The following is a 17,488-nucleotide window of genomic DNA, read 5'->3' as shown; positions in this document are numbered from 1 at the left end:
GTCACCCGAGGTATTTGTCAATTCACGCATAATGGATGTAGTCTATACCATAGGTAGACATTATCATCAACAAGTTAATGCCAACAATGTGTCTGTATCTTCACATACATCTACCTAGGACGTATCAAACCTCCCCCCCCTTTTCCCCTTTCCTCTTATCCCTTTTCATACGTATGTAGGGAAACGTGGGCACATACATGATCTTACTCATCAAGTCTAACCGACTTTTCCTTTTATACCCAGGTAAAGCGGTAAATACCAGTACATAAAGTAGTCGTAGGACTATCGATATTGATAGGTTACCTCTGTTTGATAACTAGGTAGGCATACAACTAACAGCAGAGAATCAAGGAACCTCCCGCCCCAACCTTTCCAGCTCTTCGCCGATAAACTCGCGTGCGTTGAGGAGTTCCGTGCTGCCGTACACAATCCTCTTCTTGGTGCGTCCGCCCGCCTCGCTTGTTCTCCGGACCCATTCCTGGAGGTTGCCGTACTCGTCCATACTACCACCCCCGACCGTAAATACGACGGCTTCGGTAAATCCTTGCCTGCGCTGTCCAAAGCTGGCGCCTGTTCCGGGGCCTTGAAGGCCAAGTCCTGCAGCGCTCGGCAGGGAACCGGGCGCGTTGGCGACTGGTGAAGCGCCAGCCCGCATGGCACTTGGCGGGGGCATGGTACCACGCGCGCTGGCGCTGCGCGGGTCGAAGTAGAGGTAATTTTCGGTCTTAGCGATAGCGGATGTGGATGCAGCCTGCGGGTCCATAATGGACTCAACGATCTTGGTGATGGTAAAGTCACGATCGGCGGGTAAGAAGTTTTTGATCCCACCGATTAAGTTGTCGAAGTTTGACGCTAAATTCGTGGGGACGCCAACGCCTGTTTCCTTCAAGCGGTCCGTTAGACGGCTGGAAAGGGAAGAGAAACGGCCGAATAAATCTGTGGAATTAGACTGCGTGGCAGTTGGTTGAGAAGGCCCGACGGTAGTTAACTGGGTCATCTTCGTCGTGGCCCGAACTCTGCGAAGGTATGTTAGTTTGTCTTTCGTGAATTAGGTAAGAATAATTGGAGGTTCAACGCACTGTCGGACATATGCAAGACTGGTACTATCCGCTCCTGCAGTTGTGAGAGCCTCCTCGAACTGAGTCCAGTCTGCGCGACTGACTTCTTGCTCGGTACTGAGGAACCAAATTATAAACAAGCGGAGCTTGTCTAAAGGATCGTTGCCTTTCGTATCGTCTTTGATAACCTCGAGTATCTGGGCCTTGGTCTGCTTCATGACGTTCTCTTCTAATTGGAAGTAGTTGTCTAACTGCCTGTCCTTTATGCCCCTTAATAGAGAAGCGAGGATATTCATGTGCATATCTAACACGGCCTTTCGCTCCCTCAATTCTGGCAACAACGTTATCGCAGCCTTCAAATGTTGTGCGCTCGCGCTTGTGTCATTCTGCAAATCCTCTATTGAAGACGCACCCGTTTTCTTGGTGATTTCTTGAGCATCCTCCTTGTATCGCATCAACTCGGCGTCAATGTCTTCCGCGACTTGTGGAAAGGGAACACCTGAGTTTTTTTCCCAGAAGAAATCGGTGGCAGTTAAATCATAGGCCTTTTTGGTAACGCCCTTTGCGGGGTTGTCCTCATCTATAGGTGTTTCGATGGTAATCCGATTTAGCTTCATATTAAGAACATCGTGTACGAGAGATTGGTATGTCCAAGAGTGAGAGAGCATGGGGTTTAGGTCGACGTTTCGATCAAGTATAACGAGAACCGGACGAGAGGCGGGCGTATTCGCCGACGATGCCGAACGAGTATTGGAGGAGAACAGGTTATCCTTAGAGTTGAGAATATGATCGCGGAGTTTTCGGTCTAGCTTGCCGGCGATCATTTCCGCAGCGGCTCCCTTGGGACAACGTATGATCGGGATAACACCTAAAAACATTCTAATTAGCTCCCTACGCGACGAAAATGGGTGTAGAAGCATCATACCCATAGTTACAGCAACACTGAACAGGCCACTGACTATCTTATCAACAACATGATCTAGCTCCTCGTCCTTCGTCTTTGCGCTATTCAATGCCCAATATGTGTGCTCTTTTTGCATTCCCAAGCTAAACAAATCGGGCTCGGCAACTATGAAATTAAGATATTGGTCGAATAGTTGAGCGATATGTTCCGCAGTACCGGCTGTAGCAGTTTGCGAGGCGAAGTCTTCGAGAAGAGGGCGGGGTATAGACGAGAGGAAGTTGATATACGCCGGAGAGTATAGGCCTTTTTGTAGATCACTTGTTATGCCCTCCAAGTTCTTCGCATTAGGTTCGACGAGATATATGACCGGAACATCGGGAATAGGGTGCCGGGAAGTGGCGAGATGCCTGAATAACCACCATGCGTTAGCTAATCAGAGAGCAGTATAAGGATATACTTGGTTATCTGTACATATGCATAGTAACGCCCATGGATCGCAAGTCATTCACTCGTAGGACACTGCTGATTACGTCGCGACCAAGGTCATCAAACACCAGGACTTTCCATATTGGTTCGCCATTAGCTGTTAATATAGGGCCCGCTGGGGCCAGCCCGTTAGCATGTGAATCATCTTCGTCCTTCTGGTCGAGGACTTCGTTTAAGTTGAGGATCTTTTTCAGGGATACTAATAATAAGTTAGTATGATAGATATTTATGATACAAGGCGGCAATTCGCTTCTGGTGTCTAACCGATTTGGCGATCGCGCAAAGAGTTTCCTTTGACTCCAGCCATGAGGACGATGATCTCAAGTTTTGAGGGTGTGACCTTTTCACAGCTGGCTGAGTTTCCAACCTAGTATATTTGACGCTGGCGCGGTGCCGTTGAGGGTATATTTGTCGTCGAAGTCATACATGTAGGAGGCTGAGATCGCTTGGGTATGTACCTGGGTGGGTGTAAATACGTCGGGAAGCTGGGAGCTTTAGAAGAGGTGCGCTGAAGTGTATCGAAATGTGAATTTGACGTGATGATGCCAAGCCTACTCTTCACTCATAAATGTCTACCATATCGTACCTAGGAGGTTTCGCAATATATTCTATGGTATTATGTTTCAGCAATATTATTGTCGTCTTGTGAAATCAAGTATGAGGGTGTTGGTTATGGCGAATTTGGAAGTGATAACTAATATTGAAATATGGAAATGTCAAAGGTGTGACTTGTAAAAGTACAAAATAAGTGCATGTAATCTATGTAGCTCTTTCTCTCTTCCTGCAAATGACACGACTTTCAAATGACATAGCCTTACATGTGCGAATTGGCTGTGGAACCCAGACTTAGCACTGTCCTCTAGTACCTATCATGTTTGGATAATAACTGGTTTAAAGATAGTACTATGCAGGTAAGCAACTAATTTATACATGAATGAAAACATTCAAAATTGCACATGTGGGTTACGCACCTACATACTATGTACTGTACCTACTTGTAAAGGCTACCACATGCATGTCATCCAGCTTGAATCCTCCCATCAATGAAGGTTACTTACTAAATTAGTATCTGGGAGATGGTGGCAGGTACGCCAGAGAGGAAAGTGCGAAGCACTGTGGTCATATATTTAAGAACATTTTAGTAGCAAAGTCTGATCCTTAGATCTTATCCTTTTAATATACAGGTCCACCCACATTTATCTGGTAACCCCCCACCGGAAGAGCTATGGTGATAGCCTTATTTTTGGTTTTTGGTTTTTTTTGATAATTGGGACCTTTATTGTTTTCAAAGTTATTTTAATCCTTTTATTGATTAAAACGTTATTATTAATTGAAAGCTTTGTTTTAAAAGTTAACGTTTATTTAAAAAGTCGTTTGTTTTAAATTATTTAAAAGTCGTTTAATTAAAAAGTCCACAGTTAGTTTATTTAAATTAAAAAATTTAAAAACCGTTTATTTAATTTAAAAAGCCCACAGTTTACTAGCCATTATGGCTTATTTTATTACCTCTTATATAGGATATATTATACCTTATTTATCCGATTAACCCTTTACTTTAAAAGACCACACTTTTAGCACCTTATCGCTGTTCTAATACAGCGTTACCTATCTTTAATACTCATTAAATAACTATATAATTCAGGAACGTTTATATTAGAGCTTGTTGGCGCTGTTAAAACAAAGCCTAAAAATGCCTGAGACAGGCATTATTGTCCCTCCCTAGTAGATAGTGGCAGGTATGCCAGAGAGGAAAGTGCGAAACACTATGGTCATATATTTAAGAACATTTTAATAGCAAGGTCTGATCCTTAGATCTTATCCTTTTAATATACAGGTCCACCCACATTTATCTCTGGGATATCTACACTATTAAGTACCTACATGATACATGCACTATGACTATGTAGCACATTAGCTCGCCAAGTAGATACTATGTAAATACGGCGTTTAATGGTTTAACTAAGTATTACATATGTACGTATATTACATATAGCACATGTGTCTAATTATAGTGATTATGTTGAGTACATAGAAGTCAAGTTGCAATAACTACATATGTAAGTCAAATGGTTTGCCAGTAGTCAGGTATAAATGCATATGATTAGCTTTTATCTACATAATGTCTCATCAATTGATGTGCAGTACGCCGTAGGTGTGTAGGTACATGCCTTCCCAAGGTTGGCTGGTAGGTACGCTATGAAACAAGGAAGCCGACATACCGACGCTACTCTCAAAGGTCCAACCACAAAAGGTTTAATGTGCCTGCTCCACTTTGGGCTATGGACTGTTTTCCTTCTTCCTTTTCTCTTGCTCGGCCCCAAAAAGCTTGCAACGCCCATTCTTCCTCTTCATCCACAACGCGTCCCCTTCCTTCCCACCTACTATTATCATCACCCAACATCCAAACATCCATCAACCTTTCTCTCTTTCCCATTTCCTATTTCCCATTTCCATTTACCATTCATCACCTTAACATCTACCATTCTCAACATACCCTCCGTGTCGCAACTCCGATCCATATCTACCATAATCCATCATCTGCTTCGTCTGAACAGTAAATAATCTCATAGAGGAGGAGGGAAATCTTCTTTTTCTTCAACTTGATTTGGCAGCTGTACTCGGAAATTTGTGCCGGTCTATCGATCGCTCCGTCGCTCGCTCACTCATTCCTCGATTATTCAATTCTAGCAAGCATCCAACACTTACCTCCAGTACATTGGCAACCCTTCATTCACCAACCAGGATTCTTGAGATAGACCTTTTTTTTCTCTTCTAAACCAACCAAGGAGATTTTGTGCCGTAAAGTATATCTCTCAATAATGAGAGCATGACGAACAACTGTATTCTTCATAAGAAGAATCAGGACAGCATCAGCTGGTATTAGCCCGGCAAACGTGGAACTGGAATAATTAACTAAAACACTAAAGGGTATGAAAATAACATTAACCTCTCTCCCTTCTTTCCTTTAAGTCTTCCCTTAAAATTTCCCATCTTTTGCATTGCCTTTCAACACTATCATCTACCCAAATGTTTAAACAAAGAGCATGTGTATACACAATATGTGCGTGTTGCGCCCTGGTTGATCATTTGTTATGGATTCTCCACCCACCCACCCGCAAACTCCGATTTTTGCATCACTTGTATTTGCATCTCGGCAGGGGAAATTTGGGCTGGCAGCCATCACAAGATAAGGGAGACGGGGGCTGCATCCTCACTTTGGACTACATCAGAGCAGAGCATTCGAGGGATGCGACTTGAACAATGAAAGTTCTAGTGACCATTCAACATCTAACAAGTAACTCCTAAATTCCCATCTTTGAGAGGGACGGAGGCTGAAAGGCGCTTTTTTAAAAAAAAACCACGAGACATCAATGTAGTCTCCTCCAGAAAATTCCCCAACTTTGAATATGAAGGCACTAGCAGTATGTCGGAATCGTTCTGATTTCGGCTACTGTTGGGCTTTTCATCCGTCAATTTTAATGGTCCCAGTTGTTCACAGCCAAGAGTTCTTGAGCCTCTCCAGGAATCAGAGATCTACCTTATGCCAACAAGTCGGCCAAAGGTTTGGGCAGAGACAGTATAGCGAAAGCACATGCAACCAACAGCCATCGCCAAATCGACTCTGGTTCCTACCTAGATATCGAGCACCATAATTTACAACTATGCAATCTCGACCTTAACTACAAACTTACCTATAAGCTAAGGAGATATCGGCAATATGGCTGTATTACATCTTGTCATAGGAAGTTCTGTTTAGGTCTTGACGGTTCCTAACCACTATTCAGAAGTCTCAATACCTATCCTCTGATGGATGTGCCAGTGTCACTCACCCTCTGTCGACAGTCGAAACCCCATTTATTTTGGACTACGCCCCACCTCAAAGAATTCATTCATCATGTTGTCTAACCAAATTTTATCCATCGAGTGCTCTGGCTTTTAGAACCCCCCCTTATTCTACCACTGAACCTATCCTCATCCGTGTTATATTTGTTCTTTTCTTACTTTGCGCTTGAGGCCAAAGCTGATTTGTCTATCTGCAGGTGGCTTAGATTTGCGCTCTCTATTCCCGATCCGGCCTAATCATAGCCTGCAAGTCCCAGCCGCTTTTTACAGGTCTATTCTAAGCACACCCCTTGTGTAACCCCAGTGTTTTTAAATAGACACCCTGGTTGTCTTTTTAATTATCTAATACAACGCCTCTACTCACAATCGCAAAAGACAACGCGTTGTTATATGTTTTCGGCTTCATATTCAATGATAATATTGTGCAGAAATAAATCAGCTGTCATAATTACTAGTAAGTGTTATTGTTCCCATTGTGTGCATCTTAACGGGGAAAGCCGACAAGTAACACGACCCCTTTTTCTTACGAATTTTAGGGGCGACTTGATACAGCCGCCCCACCACCTTAAATACTTTTGGCTCTGCTAGTCTTTTATGCTAATGCGCCCAGGTCACGTGCTTCCTTTCAACCCTCGCATTCCTCACTTCTTCCATCACGTGACATCCCTCAGCCTCAACAGACAACCATGACCCAAAATGGCCATGGGTGGCAAGACAACCCCTATGCCAATGACATAGGTGGTCTGTCTAGTCACGGAGGAGGAGCGTCAGGAGATCTTGAAATGAATAATTTCAATAACTTCCAACAATATGGAAATCCGTCAAACCAGACCTACGAAACACCAGTAACAAACAATCAATACTTCGCCTCACCTGGGTTTTCCACCTATCCGCCTGTCCATTCTGAAGGTCATTTCGGGAGTGAAACATTTGGAGGAGGCAACATACCAGATCAGGCTTCTTATTACGCGACTGCTCATCACTATAATAATAACACAGACTCCAACGGAAGTAGTCTACATAGTCACGGGGCTCCAGATCTACAACAGCAATACAGGGAGACACCTTTCAATCCCCACCAGGGATATGAAACGTCATATCAAAATCAGCTTCCAGCTGAATATGTTTCTGAACAGCCGGCACAGAATCACGGCCATGCTCATACTCCTACTTCGTTCAGTGGCCCGTCATGGCAGGGCACACCAGCTCAGCCAGTCGCAGCCCAATTCAATCAGAGGCCTATGAACTTTGAACCTCACAATCCTCAATCCATATATCAACAGCGGGCACACATCACACCATATACAGGTCTCCAGAATCCTCAACCTAGCCAGAGGGGCACAGCGTTCGTTCCTGATCATAACACTCCAGTAATACCTCAACAGATGATGAATGGCTTCGACCCTCGGAATGGCCAAGCTTACTTCAGCCCTCCATCATCTCAGCCTGTATTGCCGCAGTTTGAGGGATCGCTACATGACGATGGACAACTCATGCAGAAATTCCGAGCTACACCTGCCGCCACTCAACAGCGCCTCATGGATGGCCCAATGGCTGTTCACTTTCAACATCAACAGACGCGCGGCGCCATGCCGACAATTGTTCCTCAACCTACACCTAGCAACTCTCAAATTTCTCAAAGTATGGACATCACAGTTCAAAAGGAGCATCCTTGGGAGCGTCCAGATGGGTGCCCTTTCATATCAATCAAGAACCCGCCAAAGACTAAAATCGGTACTTTTGCTTCCATAAAATCTTTGCCCATTAGCTCGGATAAACCATTTGTTGTTAAGCATGATACGCTTAATTTGCGCGTTCTACCGCAACGCCGCACTCGGTTACCCTGCGAAATTCAGAAGGAACGTGATGCACTGTCCGCCAAAATTCTCTCGCCTAATTCACTATCGGAGTCGGAGAAGCAATTAGTTGAAATTGAGATACAGCGGCTGGACAATGAGCCAGTTGTTGTGGCAGACAGCGAAGGTAAATCAAATCCCCACTTTATTTCTTTTTTCATGTACATTTGTTCATATTCTCGATCTCGTCGACGTCTCAAGTACCTATCTCTCAACTTTTCATTACGCTAATTCAAACTTGTAGCCTCCAAACCATTAAAAGAATCAAAACCAAAAGCGACAAAGCGGAAAATCTCCAAGATGGATTCTACCACCAAGAAGATTGGAAGCTCAACTAGCAGCAGTGACGACGAGGAGAACTTGGAGGATACTACAGCTCGCGAAGTAAGCATTTCTGTCTATCTGCGCCATCCAATTGCCCAACATCACTAATATTCTCCTTTCACTAGATTAAGCTGAAGCCGCGCCCTGACGACACCCTCAAGGCCGTTGAATATGATATCATCAACATCCTCTGGCGCGACCCAAAATCACCAGAGCCTACACAGAAAGCTGTCGGAGACAACATTCATGCTTTTGGGAACTATGTTACAGATATATGGACGAAAAGCAAAGATCTCAAGAGTGATCTAGAGAGAGCGCAAGAAAAGAGCGATAACGCCAAACTAGAATCACTGCAAGCCGCTCTGGAGGATACATTTGCATCGATTCGCACTGCTATCGAGACCGCCATCAAATATGGTGATCGCTTTACTCTGACACAACTCGGCACGCATAAGAAGCTGCTCGGGAGTCTGTCTATCCTCTTGCGAAATCGATTTGCATCCGAAGATTACAACGGCTTTTTGCCAAAGGCTATTCTCAAACTTGTCTCGCTTTTCGTCACCGTGAACACGGCGTTCCTAACCGACAGGGTCAAGTTGGATCGTGTCAGGCAAAAGTACAACCACTATCTTGATGAAGAATCTAAGGCATACATGGAACAGATATTTGATAACGCTCGAAAACGTTCCATGTTAGAGGCAGAGGATATTCAGGATGATGGTAAAAAGGGAGACGACGCTAAGAAGGTCACTTCAAGCATTACTAAGAAGTCATCGGCGTCGACGAATGGCAAAGACGGCTTACTTATGACCAAAGCACAACCTTTGAAGAAAGACCTTCCCTTAAAGAAGGCTACTACGGAGATTAAAAAAATACAACCAATCGATTACTCTGGTTTGGGATCTGCGAGAAAGGTGAGCAGCGTGGCAGCAAAAGCAAACCCTCAGAGTTCTGCCAAAAGGCCCGGAGACGAAGACATGGATTCACGAGCTCCCAAAAAAGCTGCTACAGAGAGTGCTATGGGTGTTCCAGCAACTGCCAAGGCACTATCTACTTCAACTTCAAATACGTCGCAACCCGCATCGACAGCAATTACACAAGCTCGGTCCAGGCCGAGTGGATCAATGCTCCCAGGTAGAGCACGTATACCCACTAAATCGCTGCCCAAAAAAGCAGCACCGCAACAATCCAGCACTTCCATTATAGGGGGTCTCCTCGATCAGATTCAAAAGCCCAAGGAGAAGCCCAAGCAACAAGAAGAGCCAACAAGGGCCCCTGAGACTCCGGAGGAAACTAAACTACGACTACGCAAGGAGTCGCGAAGGCATCTTCGCGTCACATGGAAGCCCGACGAAGAACTTGCCGATATCCGGGTTTTCGAGCATGACACAGCAGAAGACAAGGGTCGAGATCATAACATGCTTCGAGATGCTCGTGATAATCGCTCCGAAGGCCAGATGTTGAAGCAACGGTTTCAGGAAAATGATGACGAGGATGAAGAGGAAAAGGCCAAGGAGGTCGCCATCCGTTCCTGGTATACCCCCACACCGTTTCTATCTGAGCTGGCAATCTCTGATGAGTGGCGGACGAAGACGTTTGTTACTCGCGGGGGCACCCGTATGGTTGATTCAATGCAGAAGAAGGTTATGGAGAATTACGAAAGCCGCGAATTAATGACGATTTACACCAGCGTGTCTGAGATTCCAGAAACACCTCGATCGCCACCTAGCAAGGTCGCCGAGACTTTCAAGCAACCGGCTATATATGTTCTTCCATCAGACCTATATAGATGGCAGGAATCTCTTCCACCAGACTCTCCTCGACGTGCCGAGATTCATACTCGATGGTCTGAGTACATCCAGCGTGGACCTTCCATAGCACTGGAGAGTGCCCTGCGCCGATTAAAACTCGCATCTAGTTCTTCTCCTGCTGCACCACAAGCATATCCTTCAAACAGACCTACTCCACGTACCGAGCAGGAAAACGCAGCAGAGGTTCTCCGCCTTCTTACGTTGGATAAGATCAAGAGTTATGTCGACCCCGATCCGTATGATCCAGCAAATCCGAAGACCCAACGCCGAAATGATTACGCGGATCCCAAGGTTCAAATGGATATCGATTCCCTAGAAACAGTTTTTTCCCAATTCAAAGACAAACCGTTCCCTACGACCGAACCGCCGGAGCATATCCAATCGAACCCAGACCGTGTTGCAGAATGGCACGCCGGCCGCAATCGGGACCTTGAGGCACAACGGCAACCGCCGTCACAGCAGCCGTCACAGTACTCGCCGTCGATACTATACCCGTCGGCTCCCCAGCTGCCGGATCAATACGCAGCCATCATTCAGCAGGTTAAGGCCATTCAAGCTAGTCAATCCACAGCTCAGCCAGCTCAGAGTGCTGTGGCTCCCGTTCCTGATCAGCTTGATCCGTCTGTCCAGAACATCCTGGCAGCCCTGAGACAGACAACTGCACAGCCTACTGCAGCGCCAGCTTATGCATCCAACTATGCATATCCACAAGGCTGGAATCCGACTCAAGCCCAACTCCAGGCTAATAACGGTTATAACAGTTACGGGGCCCAGCCCCAATCTACTTCGTCTATTGCCGCGCAGCTGCTACCTCAACTCTACAGCGGCCAGTCTCAAGCTACTCCCGCATACGAGGGCCAAGCACAGTCTAGCCAAACGCCAGACATGCAAAACCAACGCGACAATCCCGACCGAGGTAATCGCAAAGACTTTAATCGCGGTGCCAAAGACCACAAGGGTATCAACCGCTCCTTGATCGGCACCAAGCCCTGCACCTTCTGGGCCAAGGGCCAGTGCGCCAAAGGCGACAAATGTACATTTCGACACGACCCGAATGACCTGATATGATTCGATCGATTCGGGGTAATTAATAGCCTCGTTCTACTAGATAAATAATGAGGAGGCGGATATTCAAAAGGAGATCAGAGAAAGAGAAAGGGGAGGGGTTAGGGGGTTTATCAGGGGTATTATGGGGATGGGGTATTTGAAATGTAACCAACCAATCATCCGATGCATGCATCTGTGGGCGTTCTCGCGACATTGCATTTGTAATTTTGGCGGTCTAGGGTCTATGAACTAAGGTCTAGGGATTAGGGAATAGGGAATAGGGAAAGGGGCCTGCTTTGTTTTTTGCAAGCAGTTGGGCCTTCTTGATATTTGCTTTCATTGCTTTGCTTTGCCGTTCCACTTCTTGTGTCTTCCCACGTTGTAGAAACGTCGTGGAGGATTGGAAGAGTCCGGTCTGCCTACCTACCTACCTACCTACCTATCTAGTAGGCGCAGGCACAGGCAAACGAACGCATATGACAAGATCGCATATGGGATGAGGCGTTTTGCGCTTTCCCTCCTAACCCCCTAAACTCTGTTGGTTTTCGTTTTGGTCCTTGTATAAGGGACGGGAATGGAAATGAAATTCATGGATGTGTATAGTAATACCTACTACTGCTACTGCTTTTGCTACTGCTATTGCTGTTGCTGTTGCTGTTGCTACTGCTGATACTGCTACCGCTGCTATTGTTATTACTTTACTATTGCTGCTGCTGTTACTCAAGAACTGAATCATGACCACCACCCCCTTTTTATGTATGGTATGACATGTTTGAGGTCCGTTTCTGCTTGTCTGTCTGTCTGTCTGTCTGTCTCTGATAGGCTTTTCGTGACTTGCATTTTCATTTTCTCGGCGCTATTTTCGCACGTCAAGTCAATATTAAATCCCAATTACTCGATTTTTCTACAATTTAGTCTCCTATAATAACTACGTCCTCAATTCCTAAATTTTCAACGAGGCAACGATATCTTCCAGGGTAAATATACTCCCCATAACGCCTGTCCTTCCTATGTAAACCCGCCATCATTGAAAACCCCCCCCCCTTTCTTAGTAAAACTCATACTACAGCACACTCTCAACGAAAAATCTCACCCCTCCAAGCCCAACCTATCCTCAATAACAGCCACGATATCGCTCCACTCCATCATGGCGCCGTCGCCCACATCGCCACACGCCAGCGTCTTCTGTCCGGGCCGGAGCACCTCGAACCAGCCGTCCGTGTCATTCTCCTCGTGGTCTGCACTCTCGCCGCCGGGTTGGGGTTTGGCCTGGGCTGGGAGTTTGGAGTGGACGCCCCATTCGTCCTCGAGCACGGCGAGCTGCTTGGCGGTGATGGGGTGTCGCCACATGGCTGTGTTCATTGCGCTGGGTAAGGGGGTGGTTGGTTAGCGGTTTGTGCATGCACATGCCACGCACACACACACATAGAAGGGAAGGGGGTCGGTCACTCACGGAGCGACTAAGATGCGCTTCTTCTGCTTCCGCCTTCGACTACCACTGCCGCCACCGTTGGAGTTGGGGTTCGGGACATCGAGATCCCCCCACGCGTCCCACGCGCGCACAACGCTCGTCAACAGGCTGTCGGCGAAGCCGCCTACGATCTTGGCCATGGTGTTGGCGCTCAGGGGTGCGATGACGAGGAGGTCGGCCCCTGTTTTTTATATTAGCTATTTCTTCTTATACCCGAAGTATACAGAGCAGAGGAGGGGGGGGGGAGACTTACACCGTCGCAGCTCAATATGCACAATCGCATCGCCGCGCTTCCACGGCTCGCGCCACTCGTCGGCGTCGATGTAGACGCCATCGACGCAGTCCATGGTCAGCAGCGAGGACATGGGGGGCTGCTCGTGGGACTGGCCGGCGAGGAAGCGGGAGGCGGAGGGGGTTAGGAGGACGCGGATGCTGAGGTCTTTGGCGGTGGCGCCATCGGTGTGTTGTCGCTGCGCGTGGTTGCGCGCTAGGGTCGAGATGATGAGGGGGAGCTTGATGGTGGCGACGGAGCCGGTGGCGGCGAGGAGGAGGTGCGTTTTGTTGTCGTGCAGGGAGGAGGTCAGGCTCGCGAGGGAGTTCTTGCGCCGCCGCTCGTGGTGCACGTCGTGCTTGGGGGATATGGATTGGAGCATTTTTCTTCTTTATCTATCTCTTCCTTTCTTTTGTTCTTGATATTTCTCAATGGGTAGATTATTAGGTAAATAAATCACAATTGGATCTTCTTAAGAATAGTCGGTCAATATAAATTTGAGGTTGTGAAATGGAATATACAGCTCATATGTGGCTGGGCTTGGCTTAAGATAAATACAATTGTGACGATGGCAAGTTCCGGGGGATATGGAGGACGAGATCGGAGCTTGTCAGGAGCTTAAGCTCTTTGTTTAGATAAGCAGATCACGAGTGAGGCAATTCCCACGTTTAAGTGAAGCTTCTGATCTTTGTATGTAATGGACTTTACTAAGTATGTAATTAGAGTCCAGGGTACTATGCAGCGTTTATTATTACCCGAGGTAGGTTCTAGATAGGGCTACGGGTAGGTGTCCAAGCTGGGTAGCTCGATGCGGGACAGAAGCACCTGGGCACTTAAGCTTTTCTTTCTTTCTTTCTAACGGCCGGGTCCAATTGGTATTAGGGTCATACTGTCGTGGTTTTTGTATTTTTCAACCATGAGGTAAACTTATGTTGGGGCCGGCCACTCAAGAAATTGGGGTTGGTCATATGATACTATGTAATGTATTTCTCCAAAGTTTAAAGTGGCATGACGCGCAGTCATTATCGATTAGCTAGCATACAGGCAAGGAAAGCATTGCAGATGAGGAAAGGCAAGTGAGGGGAAACATAAAAATGCATTGTTAAGAAAGAAAGGAAAGGGGTCACCAGTTTTTGCGATCGAGAGCTCATTGGTCCAAACTTAGCACAGCAAAGCAGCAAACATGCCCACACCGGCGTATTCCGTACTCCGCGCGGGGCAATGTATTGAGGTATCCATAACTCCGATATCCCCGAAACCGATAAACCCCACTTGATCAAAGCTCAAACTAAAACCCCTAACCTTAAAACCTAGTCTATTCGATTAGGTAATCGCCAACTTCCAACTCCCAACTCCAAACCCCAAACTCCCAAGTACACCTTCATCCACTCCCTTCACTACCTATACTCGCATCCATCGAGTGAGGTAGTTGATCGGCGCCAATGGTTTATAGGATATCTTGTTTCCGTTGAGATTACCCGCACGGCGAGATTCTTGTAAGGTTCCACGCTTAGTAGCGTAGCGGCGGGTTTTCCCATGACTTGAAGCCTTCGTAACCTTCCCAACCTTCGTGATCTTGGTAATCTTGTTCTTCTTCGCGTTGTCGCGGGGGGGAACCCAAGGGTCGTTCTCGTCCTCGCTTCCGTAGTCTCTTGGATCCTTGTTCTCCTTGTCCGAGTCTTCATAGTCGGACACGCCGTCCGACAGGTGGTCCCAATCCATATCCTCGGGCTCTCGGTCCATGAGCTTGTTGATGAGGAATTGTACATGAAGTGGTGAAGTTCGGGCGTAGATCCGATCGGCCTTGGAGACTGGCTTGTCTTGGAGCCATCCATCTACTGCTTTGGCGAGGCAGCTCTCCGGCTTGCCCTTGTCCCCTGCGAGGATCCCTCGGTAGTGCGTAATCTTGATGTAGACGCGGCGAGCGTGGATCATGGCTTCTAAGAGTGTCGAGATCAGACCGTTCGGAAGGTCGGCCGCCCACATAGATCTCATTCGAGCGTTCTCGAACAAAGACTCGTTGCAAGGGTGTGAGTAGTAGTTTCGGGTAGGGAAGGTTTCTCTAACTCCAATGGCACGGTTGATGATACCGGCGAGAGACAAGTCGATAGTATGCTTGTCCATTTCGGGCGACAAGACCTGAAGAGCCTTGATGATGTGCTCCTCGTCTTCTTGCTGGTTGAAAATCTTCTGGCCTTCTCGGAAGACGAAGCCGTGCTGTGGCAGAATCTTTTCAAGTGTCATGCCCACCCATTTCAAAGACAGCTGGGTCATGCTGCTCTCCAACATCGAAACTACTCCAGTCGACGACATTTTGATACCGTGGCTGAATCCCGACGTTAGCATTAATATCAGTGTCGGCGTTGAGGTTGTAGCTATAGAGTGGAGGGCGCGTCACGAACCTGTAGCTGCTAGTGGAGCGAATGTATTGAAAAATGAAATTGATGAAAGTGCGATAAAGCAGTCTGTTCGAGTACTAGGAATATTTATGAGACTGTTGACGGCTGGTTGTTCTAGAAAACGTAATGAGTGTGGAAACAGTAATAGCGATACGCTACAAGCGTTGATCTCGGGATGAGATGATGTGTTGTAGGGATATATCAATGATATTTTAGGCGTCTGTGTTTGTATGTTTAGGTATCTGTTGGAGGATGTATTCGGGTCTGTAATTGAGATGTTGTAGGTTGTATTTAGGGTCTGGAGTTGAAAAGGTGTAGGTTGCAGGAAGGTAGATGAATTGCTGTAGGATGATGGGTATTTAAGTATTGTTGCAACCACCACATTCAGTAGGTCTATTGTGGATGGGAGAGGAAAGGAAAAGAGAAATAGAGCAGGAATGAATGGACAGTGGGAAATAAATTAGAATGGTAGCCATGCAGCTGATTCTAGAGTCAATGGCTAAGGTACAAGGTACTGTGCTCTAGTATGAGTCGATTATATAAACCACTTTCTTCCATTCAAGTTCTGAATCACTACTTACGCACTGTTCATACTGATATGGATGCGTTTCGCGACTGGTTTGCATGTCGAAAACACCAATACTGTGTGGGCTAAAAGATGAGGGCACCTGTGCCCTAATGCAGATACGACCTGGAGATGGGATTGAATCATATCAAAGAAGCCCAAGGCCATCATCACTACTACTCTTCGGGCACCTGTTGCTTGAGATATTGGACGTTGACGGCCGGTTATACGGTCGCAGGAAGCCTACCAGCAATATACACCTGGTAGGCAAATATTCTTTTGAGTCTGTATTCTTACTAGAAGCGAATGTGAAGAATCGCACCTGTTCCATTACCGAGTCCGATGATGACCAGATTACTGGGTGGACTTTTCAAGGTCGCAGCCATGACTACTTTAATGTGTTGGCGTTCCACGGTATGAATATTATATCCAGCTCATAAAATCATCACTAGTCTAGTGCTGTTGAGGCGAAAAGGGGGTTATAACAAAATAGGGGCAACTGAAGTTAAACACTATGAATCTTGTGGATTGAGAACCACGGCCAAGGGCATTTCTTGTGAGTTTTGACACTCCATTTCTGTAAGTCTGAGCCATGTTGGAATAAAATGCAGTATCGCAACTCGCACGCGATTATTAATGAGTTATAGGCATAACCTACAGATGTGACAAGGTCGGCATCCTATGTGATGGGCTAAATTATGACAAAGATTCTCCTTAGCAAAACCTATGAATATAGACACCTCTTGACGGTTACTGATTGATATCCTAGATGAGTAGATAAATTCAGGCAACTTTTGAAATGGGCAATGGGGTGTGAAATGACAAGATGAACTTCCAAAGAAGACGGAGCGTCGTTGATAGAGAAAAAGTGGTTCCTATCATTCTGAACAGAGCTTATTGATATGAAAGAGTAAATTCGTGGACTATATAAAAAGACAACGCCAACATCAAAGAGGTATGTTTTCTGACAGAAGTGATGCTGTTCACGGAACGAAGAGATAAATACCACGTAGAGAGAACTTGGTGAACTAGATAGAGGGCATCAAACTCGAGTCCAAGGTGGTTTTATGAACCATGAAGCTACCAGGATGACTAAAGTGAAGTCAATGGGAGTTGTTAGGTGCCCTATACAGTTCTCCTACTCTTATGATTCCTCTTCTTTTTTGTCAAACTGCTTTGAGTACATTTTCGGAGGTAAGCCCGGTACTGAACTTCTGTCCTCCAAGAATCTACCACCTTCTGCCTCTAAGATTCTGTAAATTTGTGGCCTGGAGTATGATATACGCACTTATCCTGCTCTCGTGAGGTCATATCCAGTGGGTTTATATGCCTCTATATTTGCTCTCGAGTAGATATTAGGAGTATAACCCCTTTGTGATTGTATCTCCGTGGACAAAGAGGTACCTAGATCTTGATTTGAATGTACCTCTGTACCTCTCGCTTATAGGGCCTT

The 17,488-nt window shown here is 46.3% G+C and overlaps 4 protein-coding genes across 4 annotated transcripts; 1 reads left to right on the top strand and 3 right to left on the bottom strand.

Moving 5' to 3' along the window:
• Window positions 1–74: 74 nt before the first annotated feature.
• GGS25DRAFT_500139 (Sec1-like protein) lies at window positions 75–3,194 on the bottom strand. The gene is made up of 5 exons (XM_049261829.1): window positions 2,713–3,194; window positions 2,434–2,647; window positions 1,984–2,369; window positions 1,080–1,926; window positions 75–1,016 (listed from the first exon to the last, which is right to left on the bottom strand). The coding sequence occupies exons 1-5, from the start codon at window positions 2,753–2,755 to the stop codon at window positions 347–349; spliced, it is 2,160 nt and encodes a 719-aa protein (XP_049114870.1). The 5' UTR covers window positions 2,756–3,194; the 3' UTR covers window positions 75–346.
• A 3,783-nt stretch (window positions 3,195–6,977) lies between these two features.
• On the top strand, window positions 6,978–11,350 carry GGS25DRAFT_523875 (uncharacterized protein; the record flags this gene model as incomplete). Its single annotated transcript, XM_049264505.1, has 3 exons — window positions 6,978–8,274; window positions 8,392–8,531; window positions 8,597–11,350. 3 exons carry the CDS (start codon window positions 6,978–6,980, stop codon window positions 11,348–11,350), a joined length of 4,191 nt encoding a protein of 1,396 aa, XP_049114869.1.
• Window positions 11,351–12,182: 832 nt separating this feature from the next.
• Window positions 12,183–14,079, bottom strand: GGS25DRAFT_500132 (flavoprotein). The gene is made up of 3 exons (XM_049261828.1): window positions 13,054–14,079; window positions 12,783–12,981; window positions 12,183–12,695 (listed from the first exon to the last, which is right to left on the bottom strand). Exons 1-3 carry the CDS (start codon window positions 13,451–13,453, stop codon window positions 12,419–12,421), a joined length of 876 nt encoding a protein of 291 aa, XP_049114868.1. The 5' UTR covers window positions 13,454–14,079; the 3' UTR covers window positions 12,183–12,418.
• A 339-nt stretch (window positions 14,080–14,418) lies between these two features.
• GGS25DRAFT_500131 (uncharacterized protein) lies at window positions 14,419–15,981 on the bottom strand. Its single transcript, XM_049261827.1, has one exon. The coding sequence runs from the start codon at window positions 15,415–15,417 to the stop codon at window positions 14,473–14,475; it is 945 nt and encodes a 314-aa protein (XP_049114867.1). The 5' UTR covers window positions 15,418–15,981; the 3' UTR covers window positions 14,419–14,472.
• Between the last annotated feature and the right edge of the window lie 1,507 nt (window positions 15,982–17,488).

Source organism: Hypoxylon fragiforme (assembly GCF_022984875.1).
Source record: "Hypoxylon fragiforme strain CBS 206.31 chromosome Unknown GGS25scaffold_7, whole genome shotgun sequence".
Classification (NCBI taxonomy): domain Eukaryota; kingdom Fungi; phylum Ascomycota; class Sordariomycetes; order Xylariales; family Hypoxylaceae; genus Hypoxylon; species Hypoxylon fragiforme.
Note: the sequence above shows the minus strand (reverse complement) of the source record. Positions and strands in the feature narration are given on the sequence as shown.